The sequence below is a fragment of the Vigna unguiculata genome, chromosome 8, assembly GCF_004118075.2.
Source record: "Vigna unguiculata cultivar IT97K-499-35 chromosome 8, ASM411807v1, whole genome shotgun sequence".
NCBI classification, from domain to species: Eukaryota; Viridiplantae; Streptophyta; class Magnoliopsida; order Fabales; family Fabaceae; genus Vigna; species Vigna unguiculata.
This window is the reverse complement of record NC_040286.1, coordinates 21,298,948-21,321,917: the sequence shown is the minus strand read 5'-3', so window position 1 is coordinate 21,321,917 and position 22,970 is coordinate 21,298,948. Positions and strand designations below refer to the sequence as shown.

At 32.4% G+C, this 22,970-nt stretch overlaps 2 protein-coding genes across 2 annotated transcripts in view; both read left to right on the top strand.

Annotated features, from left to right (window-relative positions):
- Positions 1 to 3,815, top strand: part of LOC114193315 — a 5,448-nt gene extending 1,633 nt beyond the window's left edge. The window contains exon 4 of the mRNA XM_028083051.1: positions 3,392 to 3,815. The gene's annotated coding sequence lies outside the window, so the exon portion shown is untranslated. The remainder of the gene's footprint in view (positions 1 to 3,391) is intronic.
- Positions 3,816 to 14,557: 10,742 nt separating this feature from the next.
- On the top strand, positions 14,558 to 16,352 carry LOC114193500 (nodulation-signaling pathway 2 protein-like). The gene has a single exon (XM_028083327.1). It carries the CDS (start codon positions 14,716 to 14,718, stop codon positions 16,120 to 16,122), a length of 1,407 nt encoding a protein of 468 aa, XP_027939128.1. The 5' UTR covers positions 14,558 to 14,715; the 3' UTR covers positions 16,123 to 16,352.
- The last annotated feature ends 6,618 nt before the right edge of the window (positions 16,353 to 22,970 follow it).

Below are 22,970 nucleotides of genomic sequence, written 5' to 3'. Positions count from 1 at the left end.
TATGTAATTTGATAATAATTAATTGATTCCTAACATTTGTATGTTTGATGAATATAATTTTTCATAGTTAAAACCACAGCTGCATTGGTCATTGGAGAATTTGACAATTCAAGCAATGTCCTTGCGCTTTGTTCCTTCACAGGGTCTGGTCCAGCTATACTTTAGGATTTTTGGAATGGCTATTAAATTTGATTTCTTAATAATTTGAGTAATCTGAAGGTTTCTCTTTTGCTTCTTGTCCATTTTTGTATCTATTTGATATCTAAGGTTACAATTTATCCCCTTGTGAGATAGTTGCTACGTTTTGGAAGAGTTGGGTGGTGGTTGTTGTTGTAGTAAAAACGGCTTGGAAGGGATGGAAACTTGGGGTGGAATGGAAGACGTGGTGCTTGAGGAAATATGAAGAGTGTCAAAGGCCATATCGTGGGGTGGTGGTATGGTAGTAGAATGAGAAGATAAGGTGGATAGTACAGTAGTGAGGTGAGGGCATGGTTGAGGATAATGTGCTTAATTTCCAAAGCAGTTTAGCGAGATTCCAGGGCTTGGTTAAAGGCGATGTAGCACCATCGTGGTTTTCTTGATTAGTGTTAAGTTGTATTTGAAGGTTGGCTGATTTGTCCAAAATGGATTGCAAGGTTTCATTTAGGTCTGTGTTTAGTTGAAGAGGCATGGAGGTTGATCAATGAAAACACAAAAAAATGTTATGCGCTAGAAAGAAGAAAAATAAACTAAAAAAAAAAAAAAGAAAATTCGAAGTTTTTCTCTTTACCTTTCTTGTTACACCGATAGGTCTTATAAAAACCTTGAATTATTTCTGTGAGTCAATCCTAGAGGGACATCTTTTTATTATTCTAATAAAACAATATTCCTCAGTTTAATCATTGAACCATATGGGTTTTGATGTTTTCCTGGTGGCCTTGATGACTCCAGCCTGCTATCAGAAAATGTGATCCAAACTGGGGATCGTTAGGACAAACTCCGAAAAATATAAGATGGACACTCAGGAATATTTGTCTAATATTCTCTGCATACAAAAAGAATGTGATGTAGACACTAGGGGAGAATGCTTTGTGAGAACTTCAAAGTGGGACCGTATCATACGTCTGAAAATGAATTACAAATCAAGGATGTTACCATTGAATATGTCATAAACTTCAAAAACGAACTTCCGTGAAGGTTTGTCCAATATGGAGAGTGATTAAGGAACTATAGTTATCAATAATAGGGTGTTATAGTGGCGCAGAGGCCATAAACTGCTACAAAGTTTTGAATAACGGCTATATGAGCTGCAGTCATGGCCAACATGGCAGCCTTGGCAGTGTTAGGCCAAGCCTTTTTGCAAAACCCTTTTTTTTTTCAAAACAGCATTATTTTTGAAGCTTTTCAGGTGAGAAGTTGAGATTTCCCTCCTCTATTCACTATTTAAAAAATCCCTAATTGGATGTTGTTTCCCACGCTCTTTCTACTGTGCAAGCAAGACTCACATTGCTTGATTCATAATTACCCATCTTCATTAGTATCTTCTAGAGACACCAGATTTTTTCTCACTTTGCTCTGAAACATCCGTTTCAAACCTTGAATCCTCCACCCACTCTACTTTTTCCTCTGGAGAACCCCCTCCTCTCCTATTTTGATTCAATGCTTATTATTGCTTAAGATGAAGAGTCTTGTATTCAAAATTTGAAATATGAATAACCTACTTAGGGATTGACTACATAAATCACATAATTCCACCATAGCATTGGATTTGGTTAAAACTATTCACCATGAGATTCCTTTCAATATTTTCTTCAGCTTCTTTTTTGGTCTTTCTCTACCCTTTTTCACAAGGCTGAAAATCATGTGATCTACTCTGCTAACTGATGCGTCCAATGTCCTTTCATTGCGTCAAAAACCACCTTAACTGTTTTTTCATCTTTTACGCCTTTCAATTTTGTTTCTCTTGTTATTTTTTATTTGTATGCTTTACTTAAAACAGTGTTTCTAGTTGTAGTTCTCACAGAACAGAAAATTCACGGTCTCAACAAAGAAATATAAAAAAAAAATATCACTAAATCAATAATTGACAAAATATGAGGCATTGCTAACAAATTCAACATACATTTTGGAGATTAGAGCTCTGGATCATGTAAGGTAGTTCTCCTACTTCGTTCTAGAGATCCTGAAACAAACTTTAATTTCATTAGCCGTGAAATGAAATGGAATCACCTATTGTAGCTCGTCTTGATTATTAGAATTTTATGAATGAATCTCAATCCTTTGTTTTCTTTGTTTTAAACTCCTTTTATTTTTTGTTTGAAGACTCCAAAGAAATAGAGATAAAAGGTTTAAAATTTACATTAGCTGTTTGTTATATGAATTGCACCAAAAGCAAGACCATATCAAATATAATTTTAGATTTTAGTTTAAGATATAATTGAAAACAGTTTTGATGGGGATGATGAAGAAATTGTGCCTTATTTTGAAATGTTATTTTTGATGGCTCTTAGAGAAGAGCATGAACGAGGATATGTTTCTACTAGGCTTCAACGTTCTCAGGAAAAAAGATATTTTAATATTGGATAAATTGAATGTTTGACTATTGTTTCTATGAATCCATGCAGTTTTCGTTAATGCTTTCTATCTTAGGAATAAATATTTTAATCCCAAAGACATTTTTATTTATAAGCAATAGATTGCATCATATAAAAAGGAAAATACTCTATATGACAATTATGTTACAAATGTTTCAAGACTGATGAGTCGTTATACTAATGTATAACATCGACAATGAGTATTTAGGGTCTTTTGAGAAACCCCTTAAGATAATATAGTTTTCTATAATATAAATGCCAATATATATTGTACCTTCTGGTCTTAAAAGTAGTCGGTTCCCAATGGATTCCTTAACGTGACATTTTAAGTATTAGTTAGCTATATCACCAGGTTGACCTTTACATCTGGGTGGGAGAAATAAGTCATTTTGACACATTTCCATCATGAACATTAAATGTATTAGTAATTTTTGGAATAAGAACGAGAAGGAGAAAAAGTGAAGAAAATCGATTGAGACTAATGGCAAAAAACGAAAGGAAAAAAGTCAAAAGTGTGGTTGTTGTTATATCAATTTAGTGTGTTTTATATTGATTGTTGCTCTCATTCGCTTCATTCGAGAGTGAGTAGGAGTGGTTTTATAAGAAATATCTATATCACATGCAACATCAACAATAATTGTTGTGCTATTACTGGCTCGTCTTCGATTTTTAATGCGATTGTTCCACTGTTACGTGTTGCAACCACCTTGTATTTTATAAGAAGAATAAACAATGATTTGGATATTAATTACCATGTGTTCATTTGTTGACATTTTTAGAGGCTCACGCATGTTTCCCACTCCATCTTTTTTTTTCAGGTTGGGGATGGAAACATTGATTTAGCATCATTCCATGTTTAAGAAAACGAGGTTTTAAAATATTCTTCTATTGCAGTGTGCCAAGCAAATTAATGGTTGTGCTTAGCGAATTTGGACAAAGTGTCTGTGAGGTGGGAGTATGAAACTCTAAAAAACTGAGTAATTGTCTCATAGTGAGATAGTTTCGAGTTTTGAAGAGAAATAGAAGGAAGATATATTCGTAAAAGATTATGCTAAAGTCATTAAAGAGTATTCTTCGAGTACCTGTGTAATTCGGACTGAGTATGTAAAATCGTGTATTTAGAAGTTATATTGGTGACTAGTCCACCCTAATTGAATATTATAAAAATTGTATTATTTTCTAAAGATATGGACAAATTGTTCTCAGAGATAAAAAACATTATATTAGCATTCACTTACCTTTTATTGAAGTTGCGCATTCTTTTAAGTGGGTTTTCAAATGTGATGCTTTATTAGAAAAATTAGTTATGTTGTAAAAGTTGACTCTTAGAGAATTTTTCTACGATTAAGAATGCAGTTCCAAATAGATTAGTTAGTAGTTACACGGCACCGTTTGAAAAAAAAAATGATAGTACAGTCTATACTACTATTGGTGAAAACTTTACCTTCAACAATGATTTATTTACTGCCTACTAAATTTTTCATTTTTTCAATTAGTTTATTAAATATGGATTGTCTAAAATATCGATGACGATATGTAGCTAATAAATGAACTCATGTATCAATTTAAGTTAAAAGAAATACACACACATAATTTGAATAAATCTAGAATCACATTTCTCTTTCCAATTTGCAATTTTATGATAAATTAAACCATTACTATAAAAACATTGATCTTTTAAACGTATGATGAACTAATGTTGATGGAGTTTTTTTATTAGCAAAATTTGCAATTTTATGATAAATTAAAACCATTACTATAAAAACATTGATCTTTTAAACGTATGATGAACTAATGTTGATGGAGTTTTTTTATTAGCAAAATTATGAATTAATAAGATGCATACTATGGTATGAAATATTAATAATTCTTCAATTTTATTACATAAAGACTATATCAATAGAAATAAATTCAACACGATGTTTCATTTTAGCATTTCTATGGTATTTCAGTTGGGTCTACAAATGCTCTCAACATACTAGCAATTTATTGTATATTTATTATACAATAGATAAATGACTAGCCAAATACTAAATTTAGTACTTTGTGCCATGATTAGCCAACAAACCCAAAGAATTTAAGAATTCACGTATCAACAATGTGAAAATCAAACAGTTATATAAGGATTAAAAAATTGGTGGGTTTGGTCAATTTTTGTGTCCTACCTTGGGACATATCTACTGCTAAGTGATTTTCTTGCAGTCACAACAGTTGAATAAATTAAGGAACGGTTGTACCAACATAAATTAAGGAATCTTTTGTATGATAATTGATGGAAACATATGGTACATTAAGAATCTCACCGTAGTTTGTTCTTTTCTTCCCATTTTCTTATTGACTTCCTGCATTCAAATCTATGTCCATATTAACAAGTGATGAGAAAGTTTTATAGTATATATGTCGTTATAAACTTTATTTTATAAATTAGTTTTATAGAGTTGAATTAAATTAAAATTACATATTATAATACAATATTAAAGTCATAAGTTAGAGTCTATCTTAACAAAGTTTATTTTTTATTGGATTTATTATGTTATTTGTTATCAGACCACTATCGACCTTCTATTAATGTTTAGTTCCAAGCTTGAGATGTATATACTTTGACGTGAGGAGTGTGTCTTGAGATGTATATACCTCGACATGAAGAATGTCTTGGAGATCCTATACCGACTAAAGAGAAGACGATTTTATGTATATATATATATATGAGTGCAAACTTTACCTAATAAATTGATTTTGTAATATTACATTAAACTTAAAGTTCACTTAGGTGACAAATGGACTATCATAAAAGAAAAATGCAAAATATAAGAAATCAAATAGAAGAAAGAGAGAGCCCAAATATTCATGTAGTCTGCATTATAATTAACCATAAAGTAAGGTTTATGCTGTTTTTACTTGGATAATGAAACTAGAATATGTTAACGGACAATGTCACTGAAATGTTTATTTCAAGGAATTAAAATAATCACTAGTTTGTGTGACAAAGCAACTATACGAGGATCAGATTGAATATAAGATTCTCATCCTAACTTTTTTTTTCTTAATATAAGTTCATAAGTGAATTATTTCTCATGCCAACTCTTCAATTTATTTTGTCTTAGTTAAATTTTGAGGCTTGGTAAATTTGAAAACTTTAATTAGTTTTTATTAAATTTTTATAGTATATTAAGTCGTCAATATTTTAAAATCTTTTTTAATTAAGTAATTGATGTTACGATTTCTTTTTAACTATATGACACAGTGGTTATCTTATACTAACACCTTATTTAAATATGGTTATATAGTATTTCATTACAAGAAATAAAGATGATGAAAATCTCTTGCAATAATTTATAGTATTTAACAAAATTTTTTCCTAAAGTCAATAAAAATTATAAAACTATAAATTAAATTATAAAGTATAAAAAATTAGATGATAATAAAATTACAAACTCACAAAACTAAACAATTATACAATTATAAAATTATAAAATTATACAATTATAAAATTTCACATAAAACTGTCAAAATGTAAATTTATCAAATTATAAAACTATAAAACTATAAAATTATAAAATCATACAATTAAATAATTATAACATTATAAAATTATAAAGTTATGAAACTATAAAGTTATAAAACTATAAAATTATAAAATTATAAAAAATTTAAAATTATTACTCTTAATAAGTATAAAACTATAAAATTTTGAAACTACAAAATTATAAAAGTATAAAATACTAATTATAAAATTTGTAAAACCTTGTTTTAAAAAAAAAAAAAACTCAAAACCAACTCGTGTTAAGCCACAATTACATGATCCCTTTTCATTCTCTCAAAACGGATTATTTCCACAACTTCCATATTTTCATCTAACTTCTCACTCACATTACATCCTTTTCATGTCCAATGATCATGTTGTGATCGTCGCGGAACTCTTTTCAAGTCCAACATAATAGATTTTTCATTCGGGTAAGTCCAAACTTCGGTTTCCTTCGATACACAATCTGTTTTCGGTTTTGTATGCGATTTTTTTTGGGTTTTGTGTAATCCTAGACCCTTGATTTTTACTCTTTGCTAACCAATGACTTTATTGACTTGGTCCAATTGTGTTTTCGATGTGTCTAGGTTGAGGTAGAGGGTTTGCAAGTTCGATGATAGTTTGAGGCTTCTTTGAGGAGTTGTTTTCTAAGGTAAGGGAAACTAATTATTTTTTTATTTGTTGCGTTTGTTCTAATTATTGATTATTCAATGTAATTTGGATGCTATGATTAGTCTTGTCTCACTGTGTTTAAATTGTTGAACTTGTTTAATGTTATGAAATTTCATGGAAGTGGTTGTATGCATAGAATCTATGGTATGTTATTGTCTTTAAATGTCTCGGTGGGAGTCTTAAATTGAGTATTATGACACAGACTGAGTGAAATATTTTTAAAGATTTTAAATGTTAGCACATTAACCAAGTAGGAAGTAACTTAAGAAGTGTTAAATAACCCATATTAACTTAAATATGGATGTTTTTCTATTATGGTATAGCGTCAGGTTGCACTGATATTGTAAGGCGTGTAACACCCCCTTATGAGATGCCATGTGTGACTTTTTTTCCAAAATGTTAAACACAAACACAGATACCATTTATTAAATAGAAATTTTCACAATTATTTTATCTCAAAATATCACCTGTTGAAGGTTTAACTGAAACAAGGTTTAGTTTCCAAAATAAACATCGTTCAACCACCAACTGGTTTTAAAAAAAAACATCCAAATGAAACTTAGACAAAGTTTTTCAAGTCCAAAAATCAAATCCACTAATGATTACATTTTATTCAAAAGAACAATTTCAAATAATAATAAAAAAAGAAAGCTCCCAAAGCATCCCCACGAGCTCCCCCAGTTTAGGCTTCTTCAATTGTATCTGCATCAATATCTACTCCCGTATAACACAAGTTATACGATCATCATAGGTGGAAACCACAACTACAAACATGTAAGGGTGAGCTAACCATGTAACATTTCACATAACAATGTACATTAACATGCAACTCACCTAACATTGCCACAATATATATCAAAACTCATATAAGTTATCACCTATCACATGTTCTCAAAGTCACAACATGTGATCATCAACATATTACCACCAATAATATCAAAATAAATGGCATTATCTCATAATTAACCACCCAACCAATTCTCATACGTAATTTACTGAAGATGCTACTTCCCATTACTCTCGTAGCAAGCCCTGACGAAGTATACCACTTCCATTACTCATGTCAAGAGCCCCGACGAGATACATAATCTCCCATTACTCTTATCGAGTCCCGACAAAGTATGCAACTTCCCATTACTCATATTGAGATCCTCGACCAAGTGCACCTCCAATACAATCACTCAGAGTTACCTTTAATCACATTCATATACAAGCATAACAATGTCTCATCATGCTCATACCAATCATGTCACATCGCACCATACCATACTTATATGCATATAATTCTCACATTCATAAAAGTAAACACGCATTATCATCATGTCATGGTATACATTCATTACAAAGTGTCACACCAATCATAATGTATATGCACTGACACCTTAGAGCCTGCAACATCATTCAAACCAAGCAAAACACCACAAGTAGACAACCCAATGCTCAACACCATTTGCCTCGTAAGTACCACCGCCAAACACAAGAAGACTAACGCTTAACACCTTACGCCTCATAAACTCACCGCTCAGCGCCAAAGCCAACGCTCAATGCCAAACCTCTTGTAAAACAGGTTGCTTAACGCTTAGCACCAGACCAATCGTAAACTCACGTAGAAATACGAAAAGTAGTGTCAAACACAGTTTTTGGTCATTTCAAAGGCACCCAACATATAGAATTTAGCATATGTACATTCGTTATGCATACAACTTCACAATATTCTATTCCTTACCTTCCAACCTTCCATTTCATGCACATCAACCACCAATACAACACCACTTATGCAACCAAGCATTGCATTCAACAAATCATTGACACAACCTCTTGGACTCTTATTGTTACTGAACTTTTACTGCCCAAAATCCAAGACAATTGCACACACTGAAATCATATTCACTTCATGCACCTTTCACCTAAAATTGATCAAAATTAACCCTAAATAATTTCCAGCTGAAACTTAACACCACTCATGATAAAAAAAACCCCATTTGCTCTCATGCATCATTCCTCTAATTCTTCATTATCAGAAAGTTATTAAAATATTTCCAATGCCCATATACCAAAATACATAGCTAGACAAATTACATCTATTCAAAGTTACACCAACATGTTCCATGTAATTTTCTTCCATCTCTTATAAGAATAAGATTAACACGCCCAAGCCACACAATTCAACACACCAAAGATCATAATTCCAAGAAAGATAAAATTTGATCCTACTATGGTCTTCACCACATTATCTCAAGATTGTAAGACGATAAAGGGAAGAATCAATTCCAAAATACCCCATGAATTCGTCGACACAACATGACCTAATTTTTATTAAAAAAAAAAAACACTAACCCAACATGATTCCCCAACTGTAAAAGAAAAAGGACACTACTTTACCACATCCCTCATCACAAAACAAAACAAAAAAAAAGAAAGAAAAAAGAGAGGATAAAGTACTCTCCTTGCAATTCAACGGAGAAAACTACCCTTAATACACGTTAATGTAAGGGAATCAAGAAAAACAAACTTAGCACCCCTTCCACGAACACTTAACGCTAACTTCCCCTTGGTTCAAACACACAACCCCCTATACTCAAGCAACACTCCCAAACCATAACAACCATCACATTTTCTTGCCATTCAACACATATATCAACATCAAAGTATATCCACCCATTCAATGAATTCAAGAAAAGAAAACCAAATAAATTATAAACATGCCAAATAAAATTATAAGCCATCACCACATATAAGTTATGCTCACCTAAGCACCTCCACCCCAAGATGAATTGAACCCTTAATCACCAAGGTCATGAAAAGGCTCTAACCAACTGTGCTATACTTCATTTATATTTATGACCTTATGTATTAATTCAATTAATATTCCTCGCATCCAGTATCACCTTTGAATTATAGTTATTTTTCCTTGGTCTTACAGGGCGCAAACTAGACAATGAACTCACTGACTTGTTGGTGTTAGGAACCACTTTTGGGCCATTGGGTGCCACCCTTTTTCCAACATTGAGCAATCTTGGGAAAATTGCGATTCCTATTTCATTAACCATCGGATCGAGCTAAGATTATAACAGATGGTCATAGATAGAACATTCTTCACTTTGACTGGTCATATCTTGAATTTGAGGTCTGTAAGGAGAATAGTTTTTCTCATAAGGTTTTCGCAGATTTGGTTGTTGACAACTTTAACCTTTGATGCTTGTTTGTTGCATAACTTTTTCTATAGTTGCCTAATTAATTTGATTCTTCTTGCATTGTGTTCTCGGCTCAAATATATGTAATTTGAATGTAAGAACATAATTTTTTAATTTTTGCACATGTTGCTGATTTATTTCTAAAATCCCAAATAGTTTGCACTTATGTTGTCAAGTTGCCATTTTGCATGTTTGAATACTTGTGTAAGAAAGTGCAGATTAATTTGGATATTAGTAAAAGCATATGAATCATTTGGGTATGTAGAGATTGTAGAATATATATATATATATATATATATATATATATATATATATATATATATATATATATATATATATATATATAATGTACTTCTATTTGAAATAGAATGACATGATGCGAAATGGCAAGGATGCATGCTATTTTGTTGTGAGTTATGAATGGTCGAGCAATAATGTTGTTGTATGTTTTGGTGTGATGAGTTGAGTTGTATGGAATAAGTATGATGAAGTAAAGTATGCATTTAGCATAGTTGGCTGGGGTCTCATATGTAGATTCTATGGTGTCGTATTTGTTTAGTGTAATTTCATGGGTCTCTTAAGTAGATTATATGTGGCGTTTGTGTTTGACATAAGTCCATGGGTCTTGTGAGTCGATTCTATGGTGGCGTATGTGTAGCGTAAGCCCACAAGTGTTATGAGTACATTCTATGCTGGCATATGTGTTTGTCGTGATTCCATGGGTCTTATGAGTAGATTCTATGGTGACATTACTTTAATCTTTTATAATATTCTCTTGTAAATTGTATGTGTTGATAAATGATTGATAAAATCTTATAACATGAATTATATCCTATATATGATACCTTTTTGTAAATTAGCTTACACTCTTTTATTTTTTGTCTACTATGTGTTGTGTTCTTTTTTTTTTTGCAATGATCGCATTATTGGTGTGCGCAGATGGATATGCACGTGATAGAGACACCTCTTATGGTTTCAGGAGTCAGTTGTCTGGCAGTTGAGTGGTATTGGATCAAGTTATGTACATTTTCGTAATAGAATCATAGTATAATAGTTTAAAAATGTATATAAGTGATATAACTATAACCCTATGTTGTAAGACTATACTAATATACAATATACATTGGATTATTTGTCTTTTGAATATTCATAAAAAATGTTTTATTTTAGTAGTATTATACTAATAAAATGGAATGTTACAAAATTTTAAAATTATAAAATCATAAAGTTATAAAATTACAAAACCAACCTAATTGTTTCATATTGAATTTGTAAAACCCCTTTTTTCTTTTAAAGCTCTAAACTAACCACTGTAAAATCACAAACATAGAGCTTCCCTTCCAAAACCCATTCTCCACTACAAACCTTCATCTTCTTCATTTAATTTCTCACTCATATTTCATCCCTTTTGTGATCAAAGCTCGAGGTTGTGATCATCACGGGGCCCTCTTCAAATCCAACCAAGCAAAATCTCTGTTTGTGTAAGTTGAAATTTTTGCCCCCTTTGATGCCCAATATGTTTGGCAGTGCATGCAACCTTTCTTGGATTTGCATGTGCTCCTAGAATCATTGTTTTAACTTTTTGCTAACTAGTGGCCTTTTGGTTTGGTCCAATACTTGTTGCGTTGTCTCTAGGTTGAGGATAGAGGTTTCGTGAGTTCGAGGGGGAGTTGAGGATTCTTAGAGTTTTAGGTTGTCTTCAAAGGTGAGGGAAACTAAACCTTACTTCTTGCATAATGATTTTGTTTGAATGTTTGGTTGTGTGTTAATGTTGTGTTGGGCAGCTCAAATTGATTTGTTGATGTTGTTCTATATGGGTGTGAGATGAAAAATCCCTAATTTTCTATTTGAGTATGTATAGATTAGAGCAATTTGGGGGTTTTGTTGAATGCATGTGACTTAAAGATAAATTCGATGGAAATTGAGATTTTAATGTGGAATTGGAAATGTTCCTGACTTATATGAGGCTTAAACAAGGTTTTAGGTTCATTTGACACTATCAAAATGCAGAACTTGCATTTTTGCGTTATGTAGACTCATTGGGCGAGCCTACTATTCATTGAGCCGATAACAAAAATAATTTTGACAGAGAGTTTTCCTTACTAGGCGAGCAATCCTCTCGTTGGGCGAGTTGAGTTTTCTAGCTTTGAGTCATCTCGAAAAATTTGAATTCTCGTATTGTTAACTATCAGATCGAATTGAAAGTTTTACAGCAGTTCCTAGACATATGATACTTTGTTTTGACCGTTGTGATCTTGGTTTGAAAGTCTATAGTGAGAGAAGTTTTTCTTGTAAGATTTCCATATATTAGGTTGTTGACAACTTTGACCTTTGTCTCTTGTTTAGTGCCTACCTTTTACTATAGGTATCTAATTGGGTTGATTCTTTTTGCATTAAGTTCTTGATTCATTTATGTTTAATTTGAATGTAAAAACATACTTTTTGGAGTTTTGTACAAGTTGCAGTTTTATTTTTAACCCCCCAAACCAATTTGCATATATGTTATTAAGTTATTGTGTAATATACTTGATGATTATGTGAATGTGTGAGGATGATATGAACTTTTGGAATATAATGATGTATGAAGTTGTGATAATGATGACCTTGTTAATGGATATGTGTGTTGTATATTGATGATATAACGTATGAGACTTGTTTAACTGTGATTTGAGAATGATGAACATATTGTCAAGGGAAAATCCTTTCAAAGTATATGTGCTTTGGTGTGCATTGATGCAGGGACTCAGAAATGGAAGTTATCCTAACACTATTAATCATTCGTACTCATGTAAAGGAGAATGAATTATGAGTTGAGAGTAGTAGGAGGTCCTGGTTGAAAGAACACGTTGAAGTTTTAGGGACCTGTATAGGATTAACCTTGTAGGTGGAGGTTATCCATCACAAGTGCAAAAACTTCCAAGTAGTTCTACATTAATGCTGGTTATTCGGATAATTGAGTCTAATGGGTCTTTTATGATGTGGTTTGTAGCTTTAATGATGTGAATTACTTAATTTCCTAATATGATTTGATTCATGATTTATGACACTTCTTTTCTATATTAGCTTACCCTCTCTTGTTCTTTGGTCTTGTGTTTGTTGTTCTTATTTTGCGATGATCACCTTTACCAGTGGGAACAAACGAGGAAGCAGGTAGTGAGGTACCCAAGAGGGAGAGGTTGAGGTAGTTGTCTAGTTCTTAGATTAGAACTTCTTAGTTATGTGATGTTTTTTTTTTTGTTATATAATAAGTTGTTAGTATCTATTGTCTACTTTTAGTTCTTTTAGTTTGTAGATGTGAAAAACCTTATATACTAGCATTGTAACTTTGGATGAATGTAAAAGTGTTGTTACATATCTTGTTGTAACTGCTCATGGATCATTACCCATGAAATTTAATTTAGTAATATTACACTATTAAATGAAATGTTACAAAATTAGATATTAAGTATAATATAATATAATATAATATAATAATAATACATTAATTGGAAGAATATTAAAATAAACATTTAATATATTTTAAGAATTCATTAATATGAAAAATTTCTGTGCTAAAAAATAATTAATTCAACTTAGAACAATTTAAATGAATAAACCATAATGAAATTATCCTCTATAGTGCCTTTAAATCTTTATTAATATCTAAAAAAAACTTGTTGTATGTAAAAATCACCTTACTTTTACGTATTATTTGTATTGATTTTCTAAAGAATATTAAAGATATTAAATGACATGTGTTCTTACTTAAACAATCTCATTAATTTAAAGAAGCCAATCTTCCTGTATATTTTGTCCTTGTTTTTCACGTTTCTATCAGGTTAGGGTTATTCTTAATCAGCACATGCAAGAACATACGCCTTAAGTCCTTAATTTAAGCAAGCCAATCCTCTGTTTCCAATGTTGGTCATGTATTTCCCAATAAACAATATAATTTTACTTCATAATTATCTTCTTAATATACAGAAGTCAAGTAATTGTTTTTTCTCGTTTCTTTTGGGTTAAGATTCTTGTTAATCACCACATGAAGGAACAATTGTTATTGGATTGAGTAAATTAATTAGAAGTTCACATCTCTTTTCGCAATAAATGGTGGCTAGTTCTTTGTAAGCTCGATTAAATGTTGTTTGTGTTGAGAAATGATACTTTAATTAATTATAATTTGTAGTTTGTTTTCCCAAATTAACGAGTAGTTTGCAGATAACATATAAGAATTTGTAAGTGTGGGATAATAAATCTCTCTAGTATTTATGTTAAATTATATTAAGATCTTTATTGATTTTTAGAAGGATTTAACTTAGTCTTACTCTCCTAATTTAATATTTAAGTTCCTCTTAGGTGTAATAATTAGTTGGAAAACAAATCACTATGTAAACAAATTAAAACCCAACCTTATCTAATCTTAGTTCCGAAATTTTCCCAAGAACTTAACTACTTTTGTATTGTCAAGTGCTTTATATAATTCAAATAAAAAATATAAAAAGTAATGATAACAAAAATTGAAAACAAAAAAATATTATTTGTATTTCATGAAATATATTATTTAAATATATCATTTAATTAACCTAATAAGAAAATTATATTTTGATTGCTACAAAATAATATAGGTGTTAAAAAATAATGGTGTTTGTTCCTATGCTTTCTCAGCCAACTTAATTCTAATTATAAATCTCCCACTAACCAAAGTGTGTACGACACACCTCTCTACTACTGTTGTAGTACAATTACTTTCTCTCTCTCCCTCTCTCTCTCTCTCATGGCGAGCTTACTAAGCTCATCACCCATAGGCGCAGTCATGGACGACCCTGATTTCCTCGACTTTTCCAATCGCAGCATCACTACCAGTTCTTCCTCCGAGGAAGACTGGACCAACATGTGGTCCCCTCTCGTCGATTGGGGATCCCTGGCCGCCGGCGAAGACAATTTTCAAACCCTCATTGATTCCATCGTCCACGAAGAAGACGTCGTTTTGACCCCAGATCAAACCACACCCCAAGACTCCGACTTAAGTAGCCATGACGAGAAGGGCCTCCGCCTGGTGCACCTCCTCATGGCGGCGGCGGAGGCCCTCACCCCCGGCACCGAGAGCCACTACCTGGCTCGAGTGATATTGGTTCGGCTCAACGAGTTGGTGTCCCCCACCCACGGCACCAACATCGAAAGACTCGCGGCGCACTTTGGCAGCGCACTGCAAAATCTGCTAGATGGCACCGGGAGTGCGCACAGCATAACCACTGACGCCCCCAATCCCACGGATACGCTCACCGCGTTCCACCTTCTCCAGGACATGTCTCCTTACGTCAAGTTCGCTCACTTCACCGCCAACCAGGCCATCTTAGAGGCCGTGGCCCACGAAAAACGGGTCCACATCGTCGACTTCGACGTCACCGAAGGGGCCCAATGGGCTTCCCTAATGCAGTCCCTCTCGTCAAGAAGCACCGGCCCAACTGCCCCACACCTCCGCATCACTGCATTGTCCAGAGGCTCCGCCTCTGGACGGAGATCCATCGCCACTGTTCAGGAAACCGGACGGAGGCTAACGGCGTTCGCGGCATCCGTGGGGCAACCGTTTTCTTTTCATCAGTGTCGGTTGGACCACGGCGAAACGTTTCGACCTTCGTCACTGAAACTGATTCGCGGCGAGGCGTTGGTCTTTAACTGCATGCTGCACTTGCCGCACCTGAGCTTCCGAGCCTCAGGTTCGGTTGCTTCGTTTCTGAAAGGTGCGAAGGAGTTGAACCCGAGGGTTGTCGTGGTGGTAGAGGAAGAAGTGGCGCGCGGTGGAGATGCGGGCTTTGTCGGCCTGTTTATGGATTCACTGCAGCACTACTCGGCGGTGTTTGATTCGTTGGAGGTTGGGTTTCCCATGCAGAAATGGGCCCGGGCTTTGGTGGAGCGCGTGTTTTTGGGGCCAAGAATAGCAAACTCTATAGGCCTTATGTACCGGAGTGGGGGAGAGGACAGAGGGTCGTGGGAGGAGTGGTTGAGTGCGGCGGGGTTCAGGGGAGTTCCCGTAAGCTTCGCTAATCACTGCCAAGCGAATCTGTTATTAGGACTGTTTAACGATGGATATAGAGTAGAGGAGTTGGAGAACAATAAATTGGTGTTGGGTTGGAAATCACGACGTTTGATATCAGCCTCCGTTTGGACTTCAAACTCTTGATTCCAGCCTCTGTTTCCTCTGTGTGGTGTCTGTGCTTCCTCTCTGATCCTAAGAATAAAAGGGGGTTTCTCTATTCCTCGTTAATCCCTTCTTATTGAAAGAATCCCTGTTGCTTTATTGGTCCACTTAAGAACGATTGAAAGAGTTTCAATACAGTTTATGGGAATAATTTATAATTCTTGTAATTGTTTTTTATTTTAATAAATTTATATTTATATTTATTACGCACTTCTCTTTTGTTATAATTATTTGACTTAAATATACTTTTAATTAATGTATACTAACTGTGTTTTAATTACCATTACAAATTCTGTATTTTAATATCTTAAAATTAAAAGAATATTCTAATCCGATGTGATACTCGTTATATATTATTGAATGAAGATCAAGTCATAATTCCAAATACTGTTTATTAGCAATATGATATAATATTATTACTTATAACAATTTAAAAGAATTAAAATTTGTAAATTAAACAATTTATCAATCAAATCCTCTAAATCAGACTCGTTCATTGCTTCAAGCATTCTTACTAAGATACTCGCTTTACTTCTATGGTTTGTTTTTAAAGCAAGGTTCATGCTTTTAGTTTTCTTATCATCTTCTTGCAGTACTTGGTTCATATAGAATAAGTGATGTGTGATATTGTTGGTTCATTTTTATACATTTCAAATACGGTGATAAGTTCTTTAAAAAAAATTTAGTGGATATTAAGATAGTAAACTATCTGGATGTTAATAAGCACTTCAAAAGGTTCAAGAGAAGGAGAAGAACCAATCAAACAAGAAGAGTTGAGTTGTAAAGGTTTTCATGAAGACAATTGCAAGGAACCACGAAGCAAATATTGAAAGATTATTTGAAGACCATTTAATTATTGTTTAAAGTCTCTTGTAATAAGTTCTTATATTATTAAGTACGTTTAAGTTAGCTTAGAAGTAAAACTACAACAAGCACTTAACCTCTTTGGGAACGTTTTTATTTTTTCAAATTACACTGTGATAATCGATTATCATAAGATTTCTTCAATTTTGAATAAAGTCTTTCAAATAATTGATTATCTTTGTGGATAATTGATTATCAACAAGAATTATTGTTTTCAGGAACTGCTTTGGAATAATCGATTATCATAAGTGATAATCAGTTATAATTGGCAGTTGGAATTTGTCTTTTTAGTTTCTTGACCCTTTTTCTAAGCATCGGAAGTTGAGTGTTGTGATTGCTAAAGAACTGTCTGAGTGTTAATAAGAAAGGAGCTTTGAAAAACCTAGTGTGGGTAGAGCGATAACCTTTCCTAAGTGGGTTCTTGGAAAATTGACTGCTGTTGTTGTTGCTAGGAAAACTGATCATCCTCTGTGTGTTTTAGAGGAAGTGTTTTCATCTCTTGTGTATTCAAGAGAGATGTTCTCTAAACCCTTCTCTCTTATCTAATTGTACTGTGTTTATTTTAGTGATTTAGTTAATCTCCTAATACTTTATTTATTTATTTGCACTTGCTTTAAAAGAATTGAAACTTTAATTTAAACAGTAAAATTTCTGGAAAACTTTTTAAAGTATTAATTTTATTAATTAAACGAGTTCACTCCGTCTTAGTTTTTGTCCACACATTAAACATTCCGCTACACGATTCTAACACCTCCTTGAGTGAGCTTAATGGAAGAAGGAGGCTCCATGGTGTGATTCAGTGGAAGCAAAGTGAAGATTGGTGTTTCGGTGTAGGGGAATTGAGTGGTGATTAAGGAACTATAAGAAGGTCGGGCCAATCTTAGAGGAGGAAGGCTAAAGGAGATTATAAAAGAATGCACTAGCTAGACTTAAAAATTTGACCGAGTTCGTACCTGACCAAATAGAACAGTTTAAATGTAGTAGTTAGGAAGTGATCCTAAGGTCGTCTCCTATTGACCAATATTTCCAAACAAAGGTTTTAGATGCAAACACAACATAAACAAAAAAGAGGGTTTGGCAGATTCAAAATTGCAACACAAAATTAAAATGTAATTCAAAAGGTTCAATGAAATAGTGATAAAAACAATATTGACTCCTTGAATTTGAGTGTAATTTCACTTATGATGGCTCACAAATTAGGGGTTTGGTCTCACCCAATCCACTCGTTCAAAATCCACTAAGTGAAGGTTAAAAATGTGTTTCAATACGCAATTAAGCAATGCTTACATCTATTAATCTGTGGCAGCCATGCTACATTCATTAAGCATGAACAAAACTCAACCAAAAACAAATATACCCAATCTGTAAATTAAGCATTAATAGAGCAAGATTATCCATTCAACACATAATCAAGATGAAAAGAGAACAAAAACACAAAAACCAAACAATACCTCAAAGCTTAATAGCATCTCTTTAAATAAGTTAATACACTGAATTAGCAAGCCATGAAATTGAAATTACAAAGCAAAAGTAAATAAAAATATATCACCATGATGAAGAATACGAATTGAAACAGTATGCAAGTGCATAAAAATGAGAATCCCTAAACTCTAATGTGTGGAAAGAAGAGGGGAGAAGGTTAAAAGAGAAGGAAAGGACGTGGAGATGAAGGGCTGGTGAAATTTAGCCACCAAAAGGTGGTAACCTAATGCATTCCCTATGTCTCGTTATATAGGTTTTGGACTAAGCCTTCTTAGACAATTGTTGTTGATGATATAATCTTTCTATTGATCAATTATCTCTAAATAATTATGTTATCTTCATGATAATATATGTTGTTGTAGAGATTTGAGAAGATCTAATCAAATTTGAAGAGATAGTGGAGATCTTGTTTATTGATATTCTTGATAGATTTTGTGAATCAAATCCACCTAAATTTTCACTCAAAATCTAAATTTTGTCTTAAAATAATCTTTTATCAATTATAATAATACGTGATCAAAGTCCTTGCAATGGGAAACCTTCACATAATCTTTATAGTCCGTCATTTGTTTGTCGTACTCCATTTCCATATTATTTCTTCAAGTCCAATTTTTGTTGGGTGTTTCCTCAACCATTTCCTTCTTCATTTTCTCCATTTCTTCACTTCTTACATGTGTTTTTGTCTTTTTCTTCCAATGTTTGTTTTAATTCCTTGTAACTTAGCTAATCCATGAACTTAAACTTAGCTTCGACTACATAAGAACACCTCAAAATATTCAAAGAACACTTATGCAACTAAAAAACTATTTTCAACATGATTTTATATCTCAAACTCAATTAGCTACCCCAGAATAAATTCTATTTATATCAACATTTTAAAGCACAAAAATCAAATAAGAAGTTAATTTTAGAAGAGTTAAATGAGTGGTCAAATTTGCATTCATTAACACTTTTGGTCTCAAATTTATATTTCAAATTTATATTTAGTTCTTAGGAAAAATTCTCAATCAAGTCATCATAGGTTTTACATTTAAAGTAAAAGAGCTGATAAATCCAAGTTCAATTCAAGGGGGAAAAAAAAAATGAAAAACTCAAAGATAAATTCATTGAATTTTAAAAGCAAAACTTAAAAAACATAAAATAAAAAAGTAAAGTAAAATAGAACAAAACAAAATATGTGAACAAAACACTTTAAGAAACAAAAGTAATCAAAACAATATATTTAGAATAATCATAATAAACTTGTAAAGTCAGGTAAGTTAAGCGATTAAAAGAATCAAATTGTAAGAAATAAATAAGAATAATCAAATTAACTGAATTAATTTGAATGTGGAATAGAGAACTCAATTAAAAATAAATTTAAGTTTAAAAAAGAATATAAAACAAATACATTATATTATTTCTTATGCTATCACACTTAGGCCACCCATCCATGCTTAAGTAATTTGCTTAATTTGTGTTTTAATTTTTCAAGATTTATATTCACATTTAAAATAACCCTCACAACATAGTTGCTAGTTTAAGCATATTATTTTATAATTTCAAAATTCAATCTCAAATAATGAAGATTCTTTAATAATTCATCTCATAAAATTATGTTTTATAAATAGAATGAAAAGGCTAATAATTCAAAAATTAATGAACACATGACTCAAATAAGATATAAGATAAAAAGAAAATGTTTGAAACAAATCTACTATATCTACTCTACTATATAACTAGGAAAACAATGTACAAGGTAAATTACTCTACCAACACGTTTTCATGATAACATTTGAGTTGTTTACACAGTTTGACACATTTATGTTGGTTTATGAAGACATTAATACATTGAACTCACAAATAAATATACGGTTCCCAAATTCTCAAAAGACTATAAGTGAAAGCGTACCTTATTATTGGGAACAATAGATAAAAAGTGGTACCTAGTCTTCCAACTTTAAAGCACCTGAAGGTTCCCTCTAGATTTTCTCTCTTGATGGGGAGGGAGAGAAAGGAACAAGAATAATGGTAACATAGTGTGCTCACAAATGGGGATCATAACCCCTTATGTAACTGCTATCAGTTACTTACTTAATTTCAAATATTCCTAATTTGGCCCCTTCATCAAATTAGAATATTGCTAGCATCTACACATTTAATATATCATGACATATATATGCTCTTAGCCATAAAATTAATTAATTAGATCACTTAAATACTTTGACTAATAATATAATGGTCCTAACACACACACACACACACACACACACACACACACACACACATATATATATATATATATATATATATGACCCAAATTGCTAACAATCTCCCACTGATCATATATATATATATATATATATATATATATATATATATATATATATATATATATATATATGTATATCCTTATAAATCCTTATAAATGTATTAGACTTTATGAGCTCAAAATTGCCATTATATGTCTTGAGCATACTCTAAAGATCCCGTCCATTAATTACATCCACATATAAAACCAAAATAGTTTTAATTGCATTAATCACAACTAAACCTGACAATGGTCATTAATGCTGACAGAACTAAATGACATGGATTCATCATGACATGTGTAGCATGAAAATTACGTGAAGGTGATCTGTACACATCTATTTTCAACTGGTCCTTATTTTATATCAATGAGATCAATATCAGAACCTTAAAATATAAAGTGTAAATTCTGAATAATATCCAAAGTATGTCCAAAGACTTTGCATGCATGCATAAAATCAAACATATAACACAAAACACATAAAAGTGACTAACTCCCACTAAACCAAAGATTCCTTAAACAACAAAACACCCATATGAGCAATATGCTCATGAAAGACCATGGGTGGTAATACCTTAGTGAGAGGATCTTTCATTTTGGAGTTTCTCCCTTATTGTTCTATTGAAAATTATTCACTCTATACCTTATTGTTGTTAGAATACAACACAACTGATTTATTGTCACAATGTAACTTAAGTGGTGTTTCAATTACTTCATAATGCACAGCCCTGTGACAAAATCCCTCAGCCATATTCCTTATTTGATGCCTCATAGCATCTTGCAAAATACTGAGTCAAAATACCTAATGATCCCTTACTAATATGGCTACCTGTATGTGAGCATATAAACTCTTATTCTCTGTAAATACATCAAAACTCTATACGACTGCATTTCCTAAATTTCCAAATTTCCTTTTGGACATTGAATGAGATTGAGCTAAACTTGCTCCCACTGAACTTGTGATACACACAACTATCAACATCATTCATTTCGAAACTAAATGAGAGAATCACTTGATGAAATTTGTGGTACCATTGACGAGATGCCTGTTTTAGCTATAAATGGATTTTGTCAAATTGCAACTCATATTCTATGAGTTTCCTAATACAAATTTTTCTAGTTCCACCATATAATTCGTCTCATCAATGTTGCCTTTGAGAAATGTCGTCATGATATCCATTTGATGAAGCTCCTTTCTTTTTTAGTATAACCCTTTGCCACAATACAAGTCTTCTACCTCTCCATATTACCTTTGGAATCCCTCTTGGTCTTAAAAAACCACTTACAACCAATGGGTTTCACACCTTATAATAATGGGACAAGTCCCCAAACCATATTGTCTTACATGGATTTATACTCCTCATTTATTGCTTCAATCCATTTTTCCGAATTAGGATCTTGTAATGATATCTGCAAAGATATTGGCTCATGAAGCACAGGTTCTTGAGGATCTTGAGTTTGTTCTTGAAGATTTGAACTTGCTTCATCACAAGCAACTATATGAATCGGTGTATGAATCGGATCTAGAATTGTCATCGATTCTTCCTCAAAGACAAAGTATCTAACCTTATTCTTCCCCCAAACTCAATATCCTAAAGAATGTGACCGTTCTCGTCTCAAAACTTGTCTTTAATTTGGGATTACAAAACTCATAGCCTCTGATCTCATTGATTTGGTATGTTTACCTTTAATGCATTCAACAAAAACATTAATGTTTGTGATGTCAATGGAATCCAAGATCCCATTTGACATATGTCGTTCAACTCTTTGCTTAGAGGTGTGACCTAGGCGTTTTCCTAAATCAATATTTACAATTTTATGCTTAGTACCACATCATTCCATATCGATGGATTCATTATAAGAAGGTCACTTAACAAGCATATACAGTTTATCATTACCTAAAAGTGAACTGGTTCCAATTATATTTGAATTTAAAGACTACCTGAATATATTGTTTCCAAACGAATGCAAAATCAATTGACTTTCGGTAGCTTATGTAACCCTTCATTGAAACACTAATGTTTAGTTGTTATACCAAAGCTAACCACTAACTATTTCTTGGTACTAAAGCTAAATTGATCTTAGAGTAGACCAATGAAAGATTTACATGATTTGATCAATCTCACCTCTCATATCCTTTTATCTCTTCAAAGATACTAGAGTCCGTAGAAGAAGTGAATTTCTCAAACCTTAG